This window comes from Bemisia tabaci, chromosome 5, assembly GCF_918797505.1.
Source record: "Bemisia tabaci chromosome 5, PGI_BMITA_v3".
NCBI lineage: Eukaryota > Metazoa > Arthropoda > Insecta > Hemiptera > Aleyrodidae > Bemisia > Bemisia tabaci.
The window spans coordinates 32,304,592-32,325,137 of NC_092797.1; the positions used below are offsets into that span (position 1 = coordinate 32,304,592).

Consider the following 20,546-nt stretch of genomic DNA (forward strand, 5'->3'; position numbering starts at 1 on the left):
GGGATAATTGTTCAATTCCAGAAATTCTGGCCAGAGGTTTGCTTTAAAAAGAGATGAAAAACAAAAAATAAAAACTTATTCCACTGCTAACATTCATATATTCTGGACTGGATGCGGAAAGTAAACGTTATGAAGAAAAATAACATGACAGGAATATAACTGAAGAACTTATTACGTTACAAAAAAAAATGTATCATCATAATAATAATAGAGATATAATAGTACCAAGTACAAACATTAAATACTAGAAACAATTTTATGGGGGAAAATATAAGAATTTAAAAAATAAATCTAAAATTTCCAACTGGTCTGCCTCTAACTGTTGCTGAAAACGCAGAACTTATGATAGCAATGAAAAATCTGAGAACCATGAGTTTTTGACAGGAGGCTCTGGTCTAAATCATTTTTAGAGTTAAAAAAGGGAAGAATTACACTGGATACAAAATTTCAGTAACACTTTTGTGTAGTAGCACATTTCAAGAATGCTAATTCACAAATTTAAGAATCATAGGTGAGTAATATTTGCTTTCTTTTGGTATTCAAACGAAAAATTTCTTCAAATGCAAGGGATTTTCTGATTTGGTGAGCGAATAAAAATATAAGAAAAACATAAATACTAAAGCATGAATTCACGAAAATATCTCTTAGTGTCTACTTAAAAAACTACCTGAAGTTCCTAATTATCCTGTGACGCATTTACATCAATCAATCGTAGCAAAGGATAGAGCAGCTATTTCAATAATTGGAACTTAAGAGAGCATTGTTGCCTTCATTTGCGTCGGAGTTACGTTCTGTTTCTTCAAGAAATTTCAAAAGGGCTATCCCCTGTTTTTGGGATCTCAAAATTCACAAAGGTATCTCTTACGAAAGTTCCAGGGATAGTCAGATCAGGAGAGGGTTTTCTCTTTTGTACAATATTGAAACATCTAATGAACAAGAATTGAGTCTTTAAGTAAGTTTTCAAGGTGAGGCTCACAATCAAAATAGTAAAGAAACCAGTCATTAACTCATTAAAAAAAGAAAATAATAAAAAAAATTGTGCACAGATAAAAAAGTAAACCATTTTAAACAGGAGAAAAATTAGCTTTCTATAAATTGAGATTTTATTTAATGCGAGGCATAAATCCCACTGACAACTAAACAAAGGTATAAAATGTATCAAACCAAATTAGAGCAGAATGATATTGCTTTCATAGGATAAATGGTCAAAATAGAAAATAATTGACATAAAATTTATGGTAAGGTTTTAAATATTCAGAGCCCCTTCTCTACTGCGCTTGATTGTCTCACAATTTTGAAGTTCGATCTCAGTTCCACTTCGTTTGTGACCTACTTGACCGATATGATCAATCCTGAGATTGTCGGCAGGGCCTCCATGGTTACTTGCCCCATGTGTTGTAATCAAATGCTTTAAATTAGGGAGTTCTTTGATTTTTGCATTCATAATAACGTCATAATACGGTTGCAGGTACATTTCCAGTTTGCCTTTTACTTGTTCATCATTTTCCAACACTGCTAAAGTTTGAACAGTTGTTACAGTCTTCTTTAACCAAACATCCCTTGCATTTTTGTAACATTGTTGGTGGTTTTTTGTAATTCGCCAGATGTTAGGGTCGCAAGAGCGAATAGTCACCACATTATAACATAAGTTACTGCAATTTGTGAAGTTCTGGTGAAGATGATATCTGCGAGCCTTTGAGCATGGAAAATCTAAACGTTTCTGTGTGGGATTCAGTAAAAAGTTGTTCACAACTGAGCAGTCTTTACACTTGCAAGACCGAGGTGGAATAGACAAACTATTTTGTACTTGAGGTTCAAAACCGACATCATTGATGAGAAATTTTATTAAAAGAGCTTGAACAAAGCATTTATGCGATGTTGGTGGTTCTGAATCAGTAGTTGGAAACCTGAAACCTGCTAGCTCGTTTTTAAGGATCATACGTACTAGCTCGACGAATAATTCATGAGAACACTTCTTTGAGGCAGTCAGAATTGCATTAGTCATGGCTGGTATTACTACAGCCTCGACGTATTCAGGAGATAATATTCTGCTAGTATTTTCAATTATGTGGTTACAGTCACTTGCGTTAATTTCCTCCTTGTTGACTGGAAAATTTACAACAGATCCTGGCTGTGTAAAGTCAAAAATAAAATCTTCCCAGATGCTTTGAATGATATACTCAATGAATGATTTCTGTTCTTGGATAAGTTCATGCTGACAGGATGACAAAAATGTATTTGTGAACGAAATTTTCACAACTTTTGCTGCTCTCTGAATGGAAGGCATCAAGTTTGATTGGTACAACTTCCAGTCCATAGTTTTGGGAAGCTGTCCCAGTGATATTCCGTCTGCTTTTGTGAGCGTTGTGATTTGTGAAATTGCTGATAACAGTGCTTTGTCGGACCACTGTTTGAAGTTTGCTACTTCGGCAGAACATGGATCTTGCAAACCTGCCTCAAAACCATTAGTAACTGATCTTAGGAAGTTTATTTGTTCAGCAATGGAAGATGCTGCTGACAGAGCTCTTGACAATTTGTCGCTCATGGTAACAAAACCTCTCTTTGCAGCCCAGCAACCTAGTATTCGAGGAAAATCATGCAAAAGCATAATTTTATTTGTCGTCTTGGTGCATGCTTCATCGAAAAGTTCAAACAGTCCTGCGTTTAAAGCCGTGGCAGCTGCTTTTTGGAAGAAAGGTGGAATGGCTCTCAAATAATCAAGATCCCTTCCATATTGTCCTTTGCGTTTCAAAGCTAATTCACAAAGATGTTCTAGCTTTTGTTTTTGAGTAGGATTCTGAGAATATTTCTCTATCAGCTTGGAGAACAAAGGCTCAATAACATCGCCATAAGACTCCATATGAAAGGCAAAATCCAGTTGCTTAGAAGGAGGGATAAGTATAACGGTGGTATCACGGTACCAATAAGTTGCAGGGCACCCGGCGTTTCCTGTCGGACCTTCATGATCTTCTTCGTCTGCCTCCCCTGCTTCATCTTGCGGCGTCGGATCAATTAAGGCATTATCTGAGCAAAAAAGACTCTTAACGACGAGGTTACCATCGAGCTCTACAATGTTTTGCAATTTTTGAGATCTTTGTATTTCTTCAAAACTATCACATCCATCATCCCCATTGATTGTTAACTCTAGAGTTGCAAGATACATTTCAAAACCAAGTTCAATTGATAATTGTTTTAGGACCAGAGCTTGATTGAGATCTTGGCTTTTGAGCAAATTAAATTTCAGATTAGCCTGGGTGTATTTATGTTTCAGTCTATGCAACAAAAAGGGAGGCAATGTACCATCTCCACTTTCAAGTTGCAAATCATACTGTTGAAGCAGTGTGGACAGTTTTTGAACTCGCTCACAAGCAAGATTATATGATGGCACCACAAAGTCAGAGGGTCGCATGAGATTATAAACTAGCATGAGCCGATACCCAGACGTTACCGGTAATACTTCATGACGAATGTCCGCATACCATGCAGCATATGATGTGCTGAACTTAGAAGATAGTGCCGTCTCAAACTCATACTTTTCATTGTCATGGGTTAAAACGAGCCTCCCTCCTTCATGGGATGAGGGCAAGCATACCACAAGGGTGGCGAACATGCCCAGGCCTTTCTCGCTGTCTGTGTGGGCCTTAAAGAAAGCTCCCGACTCGTACAAAAGAAGCTTGTACAATTCTGCTGATATCTTTTCTGCTCCTTTAGAAATACCAAGTCCCTTGCTGACTGAGTCCAATATTACTTTCAAAGCTTGATCCCACGCTGGATTTTCGAGAGAAAACTGAGTTGGATTTAGCTCCCAGCATTTCCTAACTGAATTATCGACTATTGTCTCTTCTCCTCTCCCAAAAGGAGAAGGACTGGCTTCTGAAATGATTTTTTTCGCTTCATCAGTTGAAAGCGGAAGACCAATGACTCCATGGCGTAAAAGGTGGAGGCCTGGATTTGGCAGCGACGGGTTGACCGCACTGAATGCGAAAGCGACCGGAGTCTTCAATTTTTGCAAAGTTGACCAGATCATGGATGGTAAATCGTTCTCTGAATCTAATAGTTCCTCAGATTCGGTATCACTCTCATCTTCATGAGATTCAAGATATTGATTTTTCCTGTGCCAAGGTCTCATCATGGTTCAGTGTGACATGAACTTGTCTACCTAGAACAGGGTTAAATCGTCATTAGTGGGAAATTAGGTACTCAGTAGCAATTTTCAAAAAAGAATATTAAAATAAAGTTGTAATTTAAGGAAAGCAAATTAAAGATTTACTACCATGAAATTGCAATAGTATTACTTTACTTGGACATATAATATAGATTTTATAAAATTGATAAAATGAGTTCTATGTATGGAAGAGATAATAAAGAGGTGTGTGAAAAAACGGCCAAAAATGCCTCAAGGCATTTTCGAATTTTGATCGCTTGGGGTGATACAGTAGCTTCCCAGACGCCCAAAACCGGTCGCCGTTTTGCTTAGAAGCGCCGGGTTGCGACGTTGCCATTTTTTAAAGTGGAAACCTTTAAAAATTCATATCTCCGCCGCATCTCAACCGATTTCAATGAACTTTTTTTTTAAAATGTTCCTCTTAAATAGAGCTTTCTAGTGGTGTATAGTTTTCTGGGGCTTACTTGGCTTTAAGTGGCACTTACGCGGTTTTAGCACTTCTTGATAGACACAAAAATGTAGTTTTTATTTTACCACGATCGTGGAATCGACGGAATCTAAACAAAAACCAGTCTAAATGAAAGTTCAGATTCTCACCTTTCTAACGAGCACAAGATCATCCCGGGGAAACGTTTAGTTTCCGAGATATGACCGCTCAAAGTTGGTCACATGCGCTTTTGCGCAATGTGAATGCGCCTTATCACTAAGTCATTCGCGAACTAGGGGTCCCTTACGTTCAATTTACGTTGAAATAATTACACAGAGCAGTAAGGTGTACAACACGAGCCGTATTTTCACCTTCGGCTGCTGATGTGCGACGTTGCCATTTTTTAAAGTGGAAACCTTTAAAAATGCATAACTCCGCTGCATTTCAACCGATTTCATTGAACTTTTTTTTAAAATGTTCCTCTTAAATAGAGCTCTCTAACGGTATTTAGGTCTCTGGATTTTATTGACTTCAAGGCGGCACTTAGGTTGTTTATATGGTTCTTTGCAGAGATTTTTCATATAGAAAATGGTGTTGCTACTTTTTATTTTTTATTTATTTTTTTTTTCGGCGGGTTGTGGGAGGGTTTGAAATGGCAAAATTTAAAAGAAAAAACTTTGAAAAAAGGGATTCTTTTAATCACTATTCTTACGTGTACAAATATTGAAAGCGACGCTCTTATTGTACAAGGGAAGTTGGTGTTGTTAATTTACCAAGATTTTTGCATTATACTTTAAGCGATGATGATCTTCCGATCTAGTTTGAATGTTAAAAAAAATCGGGGGAAATACAGACCCCCTTCCGAAAAAAAAAAGAAAAAAAAATAGCAACTCAATTATTTATATGAATAATCTGTGCAAAGAACCATATAAACAACCTAAGTGCCGCCTTGAAGTCAATAAAATCCAGAGACCTAAATACCGTTAGAGAGCTCTATTTAAGAGGAACATTTTAAAAAAAAGTTCAATGAAATCGGTTGAAATGCAGCGGAGTTATGCATTTTTAAAGGTTTCCACTTTAAAAAATGGCAACGTCGCACATCAGCAGCCGAAGGTGAAAATACGGCTCGTGTTGTACACCTTACTGCTCTGTGTAATTATTTCAACGTAAATTGAACATAAGGGACCCCCAGTTCGCGAATGACTTAGTGATAAGGCGCATTCACATTGCGCAAAAGCGCATGTGACCAACTTTGAGCGGTCATATCTCGGAAACTAAACGTTTCCCCGGGATGATCTTGTGCTCGTTAGAAAGGTGAGAATCTGAACTTTCATTTAGACTGGTTTTTGTTTAGATTCCGTCGATTCCACGATCGTGGTAAAATAAAAACTACATTTTTGTGTCTATCAAGAAGTGCTAAAACCGCGTAAGTGCCACTTAAAGCCAAGTAAGCCCCAGAAAACTATATACCACTAGAAAGCTCTATTTAAGAGGAACATTTTAAAAAAAAGTTCATTGAAATCGGTTGAGATGCGGCGGAGATATGAATTTTTAAAGGTTTCCACTTTAAAAAATGGCAACGTCGCAACCCGGCGCTTCTAAGCAAAACGGCGACCGGTTTTGGGCGTCTGGGAAGCTACTGTATCACCCCAAGCGATCAAAATTCGAAAATGCCTTGAGGCATTTTTGGCCGTTTTTTCACACACCTCTTTGCAATGTAGAGTAGGTAAGATCGAAACTTGTTATTTCTCTTTTTCTGCAATGAATTTTTACATACAAGCTGAACCCTTCCAATTGTTAGGAAAGCAACACACACAACATTCCAATGCAGTAGCAACAATTTTATCTAGAGATAGCAATTTAAGTATAGCAACCTGTAAATTTTTGAAAGAAATTGAGATTTGTTTGAATTCTCTTTCAAAGAAGTCTCAAACTCAGAAATAGCATTGATTCTCATAAGTAAATCCAATAAACTCATTGGTGCCGAAAATTATTCCAGTTTGTTCCCTGTAGGTACCTATATTAACAATAAAAAGAATTTCTGAGGTTTCCGTTTGATAATAATGTATAAGTAATGGATGTTAATATGTTCTTGAAAATCCAAAATTTACCAGTTAGGTCCAAGAAACGCCACCCAGAGCTTTTAAAATGTTTTAATCCTATCTTCCCTACAAAAACAAAGCTATGATATGGATTCATTCCTAATTCTGGAAATTTACCAGTGTGATTTCCTTGATTTTTTGCATTTTACATGGACATCCAGATTTCCAGGAAATTATTAGGCTTTCAATTTTTTAAAATGAGAGTTTGCCAAAATCTATTAGAAAATTTAGGCCCTAGGTACTATCCCTGATTAAGACACCAGAGCTTGCAGCGAGAGGTTGTAACCTCAGCATATTCGTTATATACTCTATGGAAAGGGCAATTCATATTTGAGAATTTATCCCTCCCCTACATTCTTTCTTTTTTCAGTCACCAGACCTGGATATGATGTCTGTACATAATACACACACTGTAAGGGCGATATTATGTAAGTCCTCCCGAAGAACCTACTCCTGCTTTCAGTTGGGGTTTCTAAAAGATCTAGTACGGATTTGTTGATCAAAAATATTGGTGAAAAACCTCCATCAGCCTTACTTATGATTAAAGTCTACCTATGGCATCTTTTAAAAAAGATGTTGGACTTAAAATTGTCATCTTCACTTCAAAGCAATCTGTAGATTATGCCAAGGAACCATATCAATGAACGAGGCGCAAAACCAACTGAGGTAAATCTAGACTTCAAACTTCGCGATTTGGCCACCACATCGCGCTGCTCCAGTTAGCCGTATATGTTTGCCAAAAAAATAAAAACCGTACTATTTATTCAAGATTGCGGATCCAGGGGATATACCAACATACTTGAGGAACACTCAGTAAAAAAATCTTCTTAAATTCACTAAAATAAAGTCGAAACTACGGCGGAGGGTAATTCCCATTGCGGCAGTGGGCGAAAGAGAGATAGAACATGAGGGATTGCAGTTGCGCGCTCAGCCGTCGCCGCTGAGCTGAAAGTTTCAGCCATACTTTCTCAGCGCTTTTAATTCTAATTGTCAATATTTTTGGCTAAAAAAATCAAACAAAAAATAATCTATATCTTGTGGATCTGCTTTTTGTAATTCGATCAATATTACCTATTTCAATAATCGTCGAATGAAGGTGATATTCTTAAGGGTGACTGGTGGCACTATCTCTGATCTTAAATTAACCCTAATCTAACCTTGGATTCAACTTAAGTATCTCCGTTTGTGATGCTGCAGACTTTCGGTTGTACTTAATTTTTTCTGAGGGAAACTACGCAACATAATTTCTTGAAAACTTCCGTAATTTTTCTCCTCTGTTAGCAGAATATTCAGTATGAAGTTCAATTTATAAACTTGGCTTGTTTCTCTTCAGAAAAATAAAATAGGAGCTGAAAATTTGCATTGCATTTTTTAGGAAAAATATTTTCAAGTTCTCTACGAACTACTTCCGCACTGCTCTCAAATAAGTAAGATCATACTTGGAGAACAGTCTCAAATTTTTGGAATTGGTGTCAGAAAGTTTAACAGCCCACTTCAAAGTAGAAAATACCTAACAGTACAACTAATTCTCCAGATACCTGCAGGTCGATTGTTGAATCGTTATCGAATGATCTCGATCGATAAATCCCTATCTTCACAATGCTATATATCGATCAAGGTCATTCGATAACGACTCAACAATCGACCCGCAGATGTGATATCACCTTACTTCTTTTTCCTAGGAATGCAAGGCTTAAAGCAGTTCCCTCTTTTCAATAATATATTATTGAGGCAAGGAGTTATTGTATCTTCAAAGAGGGTTTTGATTATGAAAAAAAGAACTAAAATGATTTAAAACCAATTTCATAAATCGAAATTATACTTTATGAAAAAAAGTAAAACAGACGATAAAACATAAGAAAAATTGAGAGTTGAAAAGAAAAGTAAATAATTATAAAAATATTATCTTAATAATATGTACGGTTAACATTGAATTATAAAACACATATATTTGAGATACAGCAAAAGAGGGAAGCACGTTAAGTGTATTTGTCAAGAATTCGCTGATGTCTAGAAGTTCTTGGGTAAGAATAAAATAGGTAATCTAAGCACGTTCCCTATTCAATCTTATGGAATGTTTTCATAGCAATTATTAGAAGAACGAATCACTCAACTCAATACTTGGCAGAAGGAATTCTCTTTTGAAAGGCAACACGTAGCAATTTCAGAAGAATAGCACTTAATCAATCAGGTTTATAAAATGAGGAAAAGTTCAGAACATAAATAATGTTCAACTCTGACGGTAATGAGAAACTAATTGGAATATTAGGAGGTGAGGACTACTGTTTCATCTATGTATTAAAAATCAAAACTTCACAGTGCAAATTTTAAAAAGAGCAGCGAATAAACACTTGGGAAAATTTTGAGATATAATAGGGGCGGAAGCATGAATAGTTTTTGTAAAAAACAAATATTCACAAACAAATACAAAAATACATGCAAAATAAACTTATTCTTAAAATGCTCACAAATTCTTTACGCCAAAACTATTACATAATCATTGCAACATATTTATTGATAAGGCTAATAATTAAGAATTGAGTTATGTTTGGAATCTTGAGGTACATGTCTTCTTTCAAAACTATATTTTGTTCTTAAGATTCAGGTTAACTTCGGTGCAGATTTTTGGTTGGATTACATAAAATTTTACCTGGATAATTCTTCATTTCGACCATGAAAAAATGCAAAATTTTGGCTTGAGATGCAGCGAGAATATATCCCTTCACGTGCTTTTTTTAGGTACATATAGGTAGACCCCTTCTGCACAGGCTTCTAATCTTTTTTAAATACCCTACCAAATACACATTTAATTTGACAACACTGAAGTCTGGGTAACCTCACTGGTAAACGCCAGCTCTGGTGTACTGGATATGTTATTCACTCTGACAATTTTGGATGACTTGTATGTACGAGAACTGTTACTTGGCAGCTGAGACAGCATGTTCTGCACAACCCGCACGCATTTTCCCCTGTTTTTTCTTGTTTGAATTAATGATTGGTTGCTTCATTACTCGTCCTTTTAATTGAGATAATTTTTACTACTACAATAATCTTCACGAGAACCAAATTTATGAAATTACCACAATTGGATTTCTTTAAAAGAAAAACGTTCACCTTTACAATATTTTTTTGACAACACATTATGGGCGGAAAAAAAAATCTGACAGAGTGTGGCTAAACAGATGAATGGTGCCTAAATTCTAGCACCAATGTAAGCACCAAAGGGAAAAACATCACTTTGAAACTTCCCTAGTGAGAATTTTACTAGAAGATAAGATTAATGGACAACACTAATGGACACTGTTAACAATTTTAAATATTTAACGCAATGATCAGGTAACAGTAATAAATTTGAATCTATTTTTTCCAAGAACATTTACAATTATTAAAGATTTCTCAATTTTAAACACATTTTTAAAGACTCAGCACTTCAAGAGGGAACTTGGAAGCATAAAATATTTCATTAAGAGCAACAAAGATAAATATGTTCTGTTTAACTAATGAAGAAAATCCACGACTACAACTAAGCTTAAAAAGAGACTTCAACATAAAATGTTTCAAGTAACGGGCACACAAAAATTAGGGAGATAGAGAAATCGGTGGAGTACAACTCCAGGAGGTAAAGTTGATTGAAATGGAAGCAGGGTCATTCCCTTGTCTGACGACAGTCTGATTTTTGAATGTTTCAATTTAGATATAAAGTGTTAGTAAGCATAGAAAACTTTGAACAAAAGTCATAACTATGTAATTCCTCATTAAGTTGGAGAGGTAATTCGTGGTAGGGAGTTCTAAAAATCATTTTGAGGAAGGAGCCTGGAACACATTCTACCTTTTCTCTTTCTCCCTCTTTCTGGTGCATTTTCTTATGAATTATAATTTAAGGTTTAGGTTGCTTCACTATTTTGGTGGTGACACAACCATGTAAAACTTGTGTCGGAGGTTAGCTAACATTGAAAAATTACTTCTTGATAAAATTTTCATGGCTAAAAATAGATAAAGTTGCCTTGAAGAGGAAATGTTTAATGTTGATGATTGCAGACTTTCCACTAAAGCTATGCCCTGTGCGACAGCTAAATTTAGAGGAGAAAAATGTGTTGGTGGTAAACCATCAAAAACGCACACTAGTGTCAGCTTACAAGACTGACAAAGAGCCAGACAGCTAATGGTCTACAGCTAATAAATAAAATAATTTTCTGCTCTTTCCTGATTTTGCTGTACTGAAATTTTGTGTTGTGCCCTTCAGAACAGCACACTCTCTTTAGGTAGCAATAAAATGGCTCATATCTTGAAATCCACTGTGGTAAGAACCACCTGTAATAACTTAGACCACATATTTAAAAGTAGGCAGAAGAATAGGAGAGAGATTTTGGTGGTTTTTTTCTAAGAATTTAAAGCAGAGCTAAGGAATTTTTTAAACTTTCTTTCTTAGACTTAGAGCCAGAAGATCAGTAGCAATCGGTTTGGTTCTTACATAGCGTTTGAATTGAAGATCAAGGACAAGAACGCAAAGAAAAAAATTAAACAAGCAGTGATGGTATAACATACAAAAAATAACAAGACGAATATCATACAATAAAATCGGAACATTAAAAAAATATAGAATTGAATCAGCATTAAAACTGGTAACACGAAAATAGATTTAAGGAGGGCAATTATTAGAAATTGTTGTAGTTAGAAATTCAATAATTGATACATCCACTCAAAGTGGACTGCAGAATACAAAAATTTCAATCTAGTGCAAAAGATTAACATATTTTTCAAAATAGATGAAGAAGAAGCGGTAAATATTTGCAAAACTCTCATTCAAATCTTTCATGAGAGAGGATCCACTCCTGGTTTGGGCCGCTTGATAGTTTGACCCTCTGAGGCTTCTACCTTACTTCCTTCTCTCTTACGACTAGGCTGAACTGTCGAATTCTGAAGAGAATGTGGTACAATATGACTTGCCTCAGGTATTTTTGGTAGTGCAACCAAGGACTTCAAGTCTGGGAGATCTTTGATACTGACCATCATTATACTGTCATGATATGGCTGTAAATATGTCTCCAATTTACTGTTCACTAATTCATCCTTCCTTAAAATAGAAAGAGTCCGTTTAGTAGCTTCAACTTTTCTCAACCATTCTGACTTCCTTGTTTCATAACCATCTTGATGTTTAGTGATTCGCCAGATAAAAGGACTTCCTGTTCGAATGGTCCCAACATCAAAGTCTTGTTCGTGTGTAGTCTCTACATCTTTTTTGTGTTTAGTAAAATTTTGGTACAGATGACATCGCCGACGTTCTGCACAGGGAAAATCTAGACTCTGTTTTGTAGCATCCTGCAAAAACTTGTTGATCACCGTGCAATCAGGGCAACTGCAGGAAGATCGGGGTGGAAGGGACCAATTAGATGGTGCTTGGGGTTCGCAGCCGACATTTTCCTTTAAAAATTTGGTCAGAAGGGCTTGAATTAGACACTTGTGAGAAGCGGGTGGAGCTACAACTTTGGCTGATAATTTGAAAGTGGACAGTTTATTTTTAAGGATCTTATGCGCTAATGAAACAAATTGCTCCGAACACTTTTTTGAAGCATTGGGTATTGATTTCAGCATTGCCGGTATGATTGTGGTCTCTTGATAATCGGAGGAAAATATTTTGACAATATTTTTCAAAAAAGTGTTTAGTTCACTTTCAGTGAGGGCGATTTTTTTCCCTGCTGTGGCTGATTCCGTCTGAATTGACTGAAAGTCAAATTTTGTCCATATACTGTCAATAATTGAACCAATAAAAGAGCTCTGCTCCTTGGTAAGTTTCAGTTGCAAAGTTGACATGAATTCATTGATGAAATTTATCCTGACCACTGGTACTGCTTTCATCATGACTGGCATAGTTTTAGACGCAAATAGACTCCAGTCAACAGTCTTGTATAGGTTGACCAATGATATACAATCAGCTTTAGTATTCATTTCAAAGTGAGAAACTGATTCGAACAGAGCTTCACCTGCCCATTTCTTTAGATTAGCCCTCTCAGAAGTGCTTGGATCTTGTAGAGCTGCCTCAAAGCCTTCGGAAACTGACTCGAGGAATTTGACCTTTTTTTCAATGGTAGAAGCAAAACACACGCCTTTCATAAGCTGGTCTTTCACTGTTGCCAAACCTTTGTCAGCAGCCAAACGACCTAGCCTATGAGGAATATCAAGAATTAGCAAAATTTCATTTTTTGTTTTAGTGCACGCTTCGTCAAAAAGTTTAAGACAACCTAAATCTAAGGCAGTGGCTGCGGCTTGTTGATAGAAGGGGAGAACAGTCTTTGAATATTCATTATTCATGTTCAATTCGTATTTATTACGGTAAGGTTTCTGCTTCAAAGCTAGCATACAAAGTTGCTTTAGCATATGTTTTTTATCTTTATTCTCAGAGAAAGTTTTCATTAGTTTGAAAAACACTGGTTCAATAACTTTCCCTTCAGTGCTGAATTGGAATACGAAGTCCAGTTGCTTCGAGGGAGGTACAAGCACTACAACAGTATCGTAGTACCAATAAGTGGAGGGGCAACCTTCATTGCCCGTTGGACCGTGATGCTCTTCTTTGTCTGCTTTCCTTTTACCTTCAGGAGATGGATCAATTATGCAATCATCTGGACATTCGAGGTTCTGGACAAGGAGCTTACCGTTAAGTTCTACTAAATTTTTCAAATCATGGGACTTTTCTTCAAAGTCTGAGCACTCGTCATCTCTCTCAACTTTTAATTTTAATGTTCCAAGGTAAATATGGAACCCAAGTTTAGCGGATACCTCTGAAAGTGTTTGAACCTGAGAAAGATCTTGAGGTTTCAGTAGATTAAATTTGAGATTAGCTTGTGTGTATTTGTGACTCAATTTATGCAATAAAATTGCAGGGTATTTACTATCTTCATTCTCGATCTGCAAATTATACTCTTGTAGCAACATACACAGTTTCTGAGCCTGCCCACAGGCCATATCATAAGATGGAATTTTCAAATCAGTTCGCCATATGAGATTGTAGGTCAACATGAGGCGATAACCTGATGTCACCGGGAGTATTTCATGGGTGATATCAGCGTACCACCCAGCAAAAGATGTGCTGAAACGTGATGATCCGGCTGTTTCGAACTCATACTTCTCATCGCCATGAGTCAAAACGAGCTTCCCGCCTTTATGTGCTGAAGGTAGGCAAACCACAAGCGTTCCGAACATCGCAGGGGCTTTTTCTGAGTCCTTGTGTTTTTTAAAGAATGCTCCTGGTTCATACAAGAGGAGTTTATTTAGTTCTGCAACAATCTTCTCCTCACCTCCCTCGATTCCGAGGCCTGAGCTGACAGAGTCTACCATTGTTTTCATGGCTTCAGTCCATTCTGGATTTTCAAGAGTAAACTGGGCTGGATTAAGCTCCCAGCATTTCCGAACTGATTCATCGACTAAAGTCTCTTCTCCCATACCAAAGGGAGAGGGACTGGCTTGAGAAATTATTATCTTGGCATCGTGTGTTGAAAGTGGTAGCCCTATGACTTCATGTTGCAGAATCTGGAGGCCTGGGTTTGGCAATGATGGATTTACAGCACTGAATGCAAAAGCAACTGGCTTCTTAAATTTTTCCAGAATTGACCAAATTTTCGACCGTAAATCATCTTCTGATCTCTTCTGATGACGTTCTAAATAGGATGTATCTTCTTCTGATCCCTTATCTCCATCGGATTCCACATCATCATATTCTGAATCAATCTCTTCCTCAGCATATTCTTCATCGAGCCACATCATTTACACCTGTCTACCTAAAACAAATCAGAAAAATAATGAACAGAAGTTTTGGAAATAAGTCTCTAGCACTACAATGAAGTTGAGTAACCTGTGTTTTTACCAAGAATGTGTGTTCAAGATAAAGCCAGCTCCTCTTCTTACTAGTCATTTCATAGATCATTTATTACATGAGTCTTCATTATCCATGATTTCTCATCTTTCATACTTCAATTAAATTAGGCTCACTTTCAGGCAAATGTACCTACTGCTTTAATTATTGCTCATCCCACACGTACCAATTATTAACAAAAGATCACATTCTGAACTGGTGAGAGGCAAAACGAGATAAGAGGTGGACGTTACAGGTAAACCAGTTTCTTACGCACGTGACATACCGGTAAGTCTTGTGGGAAAAAGAGAAAAAAAGAATTCACCTTATCTTACGTGTCTATTATCATGCAACGCTCTCAAAAATGCAACTCTCTTGAAATTATAATGTAACTTTCTTGGAACACTTACACAATGAAGATCTCTCGTTTTCCATGTCGATCAAATTTGGGCTGGTGTTTCCCTTTCTAATTTCACAGCACAAAATTTTCTTTATGCAGCACAAAAAAGCATGAAATGGCAAAAAATTATTGGACACAATTTTACTTTTCCACTGAGATTCAAAAAAGAAAGGATTGCTGTTTCTACAACTTTCCTTTCTTTCCGCCTATTTGGGCCGATATTTCTCCCTCAAATTTTGCAGAACAACATTTTTTGGAGTAGCACTAAATAGCACATAATTATGGCATCCTTTTTTCCCCGTATTTGGAAAGGGGGGGGGGGGCTGTCCTTACTTCAACCTCTTCTTAAATCTGGTGTGGTACATTACCCTCTTAATTTTGCACTACATAATTCCGTTTTACAACACAACATAGTACAAAATTAGCAGTAAGTTATTTTAATAATTATTTCCAATAATTCAAATATCTTATTGGAGGGCTATTGCCTCCACAGCTCCCTCAAATATGAGGTGCCGATTTACCCACTGAACTTTCAGAGAATTGATTTTTTCTGCTCCATGGCAATAATAGCAAAACATCAAGGCATGCTTTTCAGTTAAGAACTATGGCAAATGCTTCTTCATGAAATCAAAAAGGGAGGCTAACATTTCTGCAGCCCTCAATTTGAGGTTTTGTTTTCCTCCATACTTGAAGCATTTGGTGCAGCAAGGCCACTTCACAGTTGCAGTGTCTCTGAATCGCTGTTGACATTTCATCCATCATAAGGAGAGAAGATGGCCCTGCTAATTTTGAATGCTATTTTTAACATCTTTTTCTGGGAAAAATAAGATAACTATACCACTACACAAAGAGATTTATTTTGCATAATTTGCCGAAAAGGACTTAGAGATTTATTTTGCACAATTTGCCAAGAAGGACATACAAAAATATGTAATAGTACTTCCTTTGGAAAGTGCACCAAAATTCTTGAAATTTACTATTGGAGCATTCTAAAGTTTAAAAGAGATTAATCACGAAACTCAGAAAGTGAAGTCTAAGTATTGATAAGATTTCACTAAAAAATTTTGCTTCTGTATCAATAGAAAGCATCTTCTAGACATTTGTCTTAAAGATTTCAAAAAAGTACATTCAATTTCAATGTTTAGTGTTAAAAAGAATTAGTTTGATAACTCATCATTTCGCCTTTGTGCTGACAGCTGAAGATGCTTCACGTAACCAAGATCGGGCAGGTGCTGTTGTCAATTTCAGAATTAGTTGAAAATTGTTTAAATGCTAATTACACTTTTTTTAGTGCAAACCAAGTATGACTTGAAATCATGACACCGTCTTTATAACAGTATTCCGGGTGACTGCCATGACAAACATACAAATTTCGAATTGGATTAATTTAACCACCATCAGGCTAATTTTTTCTCATGTTTTTCCCTCCAAAAACTTAATATCAACATTATATGACTACATATTATACAAGTAATTTTTTTAAAATTTGAGGGAAGTTCACAGAACTTCATTCACGAGATGAAAGGTGTACTTAGGTGATAAAGTTTATATTTCATGTTTTAAATGGTCACAGCTTTAGGAGTTATTTGCATTGCAAAATTAATGCAAAGGCAGAGGACCAAAAAAAGAGAGAAATAAAGACAGCACATGTGACTTCGATTTCATAATTATCTGCAGTCTGAGTTTGGGAACCATAGACTCAAATAAATACAATGGAGTGTGTGCAAGACAATTTAAGGCTTGAATAATTTTGTAAGGTCTGATACTTTCAAACATATAAGTTGACAGAAAAGAGGAATGTTTTCCAGCAGCTGCTGCCGGAAACATTGAGTGCATAGAGTCATTATGCAATGAAGCAAGTCAAAGTCATATTTTGCTGTACACACTCCCAGCCTTGGGGTCATTTGGCATTAGATGCAGATTTTCATATATATTGAGGGAAAGAGAAAATGGTTATGTGCACAGAGCAATGTCACATGACTTGGGTAATAAGTATGATGTATTAAATTATCTGATAAACATTTTAAAACAAATATAGTGAGAAAAAATGGATCAGTCAAAATTTTTCATTGCTAAACAAAATAACAAGTTTTCTTCACGCTGGGTACCCAAAAGTCAAAAGGGTCCATATTACACCGAAATCTATACCCGACGCTCAAGGTTTTGCCTGCTTTTACCTTGCAGCCATAACCCTCCCTCCACTCTCTTGTTTCAGATTTCCTGTGGAAGTAGTCCCAAATGAGACAATTTACGATCTCGTGAGAGAAACCAACAGTTACCTTCCTGGCTGGTTTTATTCTAAGTTATCAATAAAGCTCAGGGACAAGCTACATGCCTTAACCCAAGTAGCATTTTTCAATGTGAAAGTTGCAACAAGTTGAAACAATGATGGTATTAGTTGCAACAAAGTTTCAACTTTCGGTCAACTTTTGGTCGATAAGTGCCGATTTTCGGCGATCTGATCGGAAGACAAAGTTGCAGCCTGCTGAGATTGCAAAATTGCTGAACCGAAGTTGTTTAAAATCTAAAGATAGGCAACCAGCAATACTTTGAAGTTGAAACATGTTTCAACTTAACTGCAACTAGTTCCAACAATGATAGCTCCTTCGGGGGAGAGAGTAGGCAATCTGCACATCAATCCATTAGTTGCAAGAATCAAACGATTTTGTTGCAAGTTGTTGCAACCTCTGCTACTTGAGAAGCAGCTTGTACTGAGTAAGAAAAAAGTTCCCGACTCCCCTCTCTAATTGAGGCGTTGGATGCAAAAAGGGCATTTCTTGGTTGCAGTGTTTCAGAATCTCTTCTCCTAATTTATGATTTGAGGAGGAAACTATTGGGTGAATTTTTTGAAATTTTTCGTTTTCAACATTGTAAAGTCATGAAGAAAATTCAGTAAAGGTTTCAATGAACTCCACACATTTGCTTTACTTTTAAGGTATGAGACGTTGCCGAAGATTCTGAGACTTTGCAACCAAGAAATGCCTTTTTTGCATCTAGCGCTTGGTTTCTGCTTGAGTTAAGGATAGCTCAAAAAAAATTTGGAGACATAAAAGCGAACTCCTCTACCACAGTGTATTTGTAGATATTTCCCACATGTTTATTCTTCTGCTTTGCTAAAAATTGTGGGGAGGTCTCCTTTTTCTGATTCCATAATAAATTATTTACTGTATCATTTCTGACTTACCAACTTAAGGAGTTGAGAAATTTGTCTTCAAATTCAGCTGTCCGAAAGGACACAGTAATATTGCACTACTTGCTACTTAATTGGTTGAACAGTTCGTCATGTGACTGAAAAAGGATTCCAAAACTGAAAAAAAGGAGAGATGGAGATATTTATTGAAACTATCAGTTTTATCAGAACTTACTCCAATTTTACAACACAAATATCTTTCTTATTTCTATAGCTCATGCATAGTTAAAAAAATTCAAAAATTTTAAGACTTAAAATTTAGCTCATTTTCATACATGGTGAGCGCACAGTGCGGCATTAATTTAAGATAAAAATCAAACATTTTGAGTACCTAGGTAAATGGCTAAGTTTTGAAAATCACTTAGTATTTAAACCTAACACTGGTCTGTTGATTACAAAATAAATAGAATCAATTTTCAGATATATGTTGATGAAAAAGGTTGAGCTAGTTCATCACTTTCTTAAAAAATTTAAATTACCTCACCCATTGACGCATCCATTAGGCAAGGTCACAGCAAATTTGCGGGGCAAAATTCAGAGGGGAACTTTCGAGGCTGGAACTCTGAGCAGTTTCAAGGAGGGATTAATATCTCGGCGATGTTTTTGCTATATTATTTTTGACAGATGCTGGACGGGTAATATACCTCTGTTATTACTAGGTACATACAGTTTACCTCTGTTCTCCGCGATAATGTGAAAATTATATCTTGTCTAATTTTGTATCTGCCCTTGAAACTTTCTCCCCTTTGCCTCTCTCTCGACAGCTACAGACAAATCTCCCGAAAAAATTTCCCTCAAATCTCAGTACATAGAGGAGAGCTGAGATACATTTAAATTACCACACTACTCAGTATTTCAATAACTTGCCTCTGGCAGTAGTGGGAGAGGGTAAAAGAGTTAACATAGGATTGAAAAACTATAATTCGTTTAGAACTTTAACCTAGTGGAGCTTGGTTTTATGAAACCATACACAACTGTTCAATGTTCTAAGTTGAAAAATGTAAATCCATTGCAATGTTTCAAACACCACGTAAGCGTGCCTGTACCACCACCACGTGTGCGTACTCAGTTGCGCACTTATTTGAATTGGTGTTGTGGATGCGTTCCTCCGCCTATAGTCTCTGGAATTCTGAGTGTGCCTGATCTCGCTGATTGTCTGTGGGATTAAGTTCTGAATTTATGAGGAGAGGAAGAGATGTACAGTGGCTGCTAACCCACCTACGATCAGGGATGTCATTCGCGCTGAGGATGTGGAAAAGTGGGGTCCTTTACGACCTTGTAGCTCAGAGCTAACATTGGACACTCACTTTTTGTAACATGAATCACTTTCTCTCTTAAGTTGTGATTTCACATTGTATCATGACAAGATTGGAAAGCAAAGAAAAAAATTCCATTACTTTAGAAATCTACCCTCTCAATTCGGTAATTTGTGCTCCCATGGTGGCAGTGCGATAATGAGATTGCGACCAATTCATGCCGGGCGGATAATGTGATAAAAAGAAAACAAGCAAAAGTGCCAACTTCGGTACATACAAGAGTTTGATTCTGATGAAAATTGGACTCAAAAACTTGGACAAGATTCTGACATGGGCTGACCTGCAAAAGGGCTGCCCTCGTGGATAAAGTTGTCAACCCCTATTAATGGCATGCAACAGATGCTTATGAAGTTAAAGTGGTGAGAGGTGTAGGGGAATGTTTACCTGTAAGTTATCTCTAGTATTCTTGGCAGTAGTTCAGAAAATACATCCTAGAGCAAATGAATTCCGTAATCCAATGATTAGAGAAAGGTGAATTGACAGCTCAAAAATGCTTCTAAAAGCTATCTGGAAAATAACAGAAATAAAGAAAAATAACAATTATTTGTGTTTCAGGAGGGAAATTCACTTGAACACTGGTGTCATTTCAGGAGAAAAGTTACAAAATCAAGAGCGTCAGCATGTGGGCTTGTCCGTTGGATGCAGGTCTACGCCTTGCACGGACCCGCGAGATTTACAATGTAAACTTTCGAGAGTCTTTACAAAGTAATGGGAAACATAGCGAATAAATCATTGATTTCAGTTAGTCGGGTAGGTTTTAATGCGACAAAACTTACGGAAAGTTGAACTTCAGATTCTTTCTGTCCCTCGACGAGATGCCTCAACAAATCTGAACCTGTATGCTAGCTGGCTGTCTCGGACGAGGCTACGTTTTGGGTGAATGAATAACACCAATATTGAATAATATAGCATAGGTGGCTTACTTTTTTCGGTTGAACAGGAAATTCATTATCAGATAGTAAAATGGGAAAGAAAAAATCCGTGGTAACTGTAATTACGAAAACGGCACGTGCATCACAGCTCAAACCAAACAGCTCAAAGGTTGATATTTGTGTTTTGGCGGCTTTTTCTCTTCTACGTCATCATAAATTCGATATTTT

At 36.7% G+C, this 20,546-nt stretch overlaps 1 protein-coding gene across 6 annotated transcripts; it reads right to left on the reverse strand.

Annotated features, from left to right (window-relative positions):
- Positions 1–97: 97 nt before the first annotated feature.
- On the reverse strand, positions 98–20,520 carry LOC109037434 (uncharacterized). Of its 6 annotated transcripts, none has more exons than XM_019052102.2 (4): positions 20,370–20,520; positions 19,831–19,953; positions 18,125–18,247; positions 98–4,155 (listed from the first exon to the last, which is right to left on the reverse strand). In XM_019052102.2, exon 4 carries the CDS (start codon positions 4,130–4,132, stop codon positions 1,247–1,249), a length of 2,886 nt encoding a protein of 961 aa, XP_018907647.2. In that variant the 5' UTR covers positions 4,133–4,155; positions 18,125–18,247; positions 19,831–19,953; positions 20,370–20,520; the 3' UTR covers positions 98–1,246. The 6 variants fall into 6 exon arrangements, with proteins under 6 accessions (XP_018907647.2, XP_018907646.2, XP_018907645.2 ...); XM_019052101.2 differs by having other exon boundaries at positions 98–4,159; XM_019052100.2 differs by lacking the exon at positions 98–4,155 and adding an exon at positions 8,496–14,462.
- Positions 20,521–20,546: the final 26 nt, after the last annotated feature.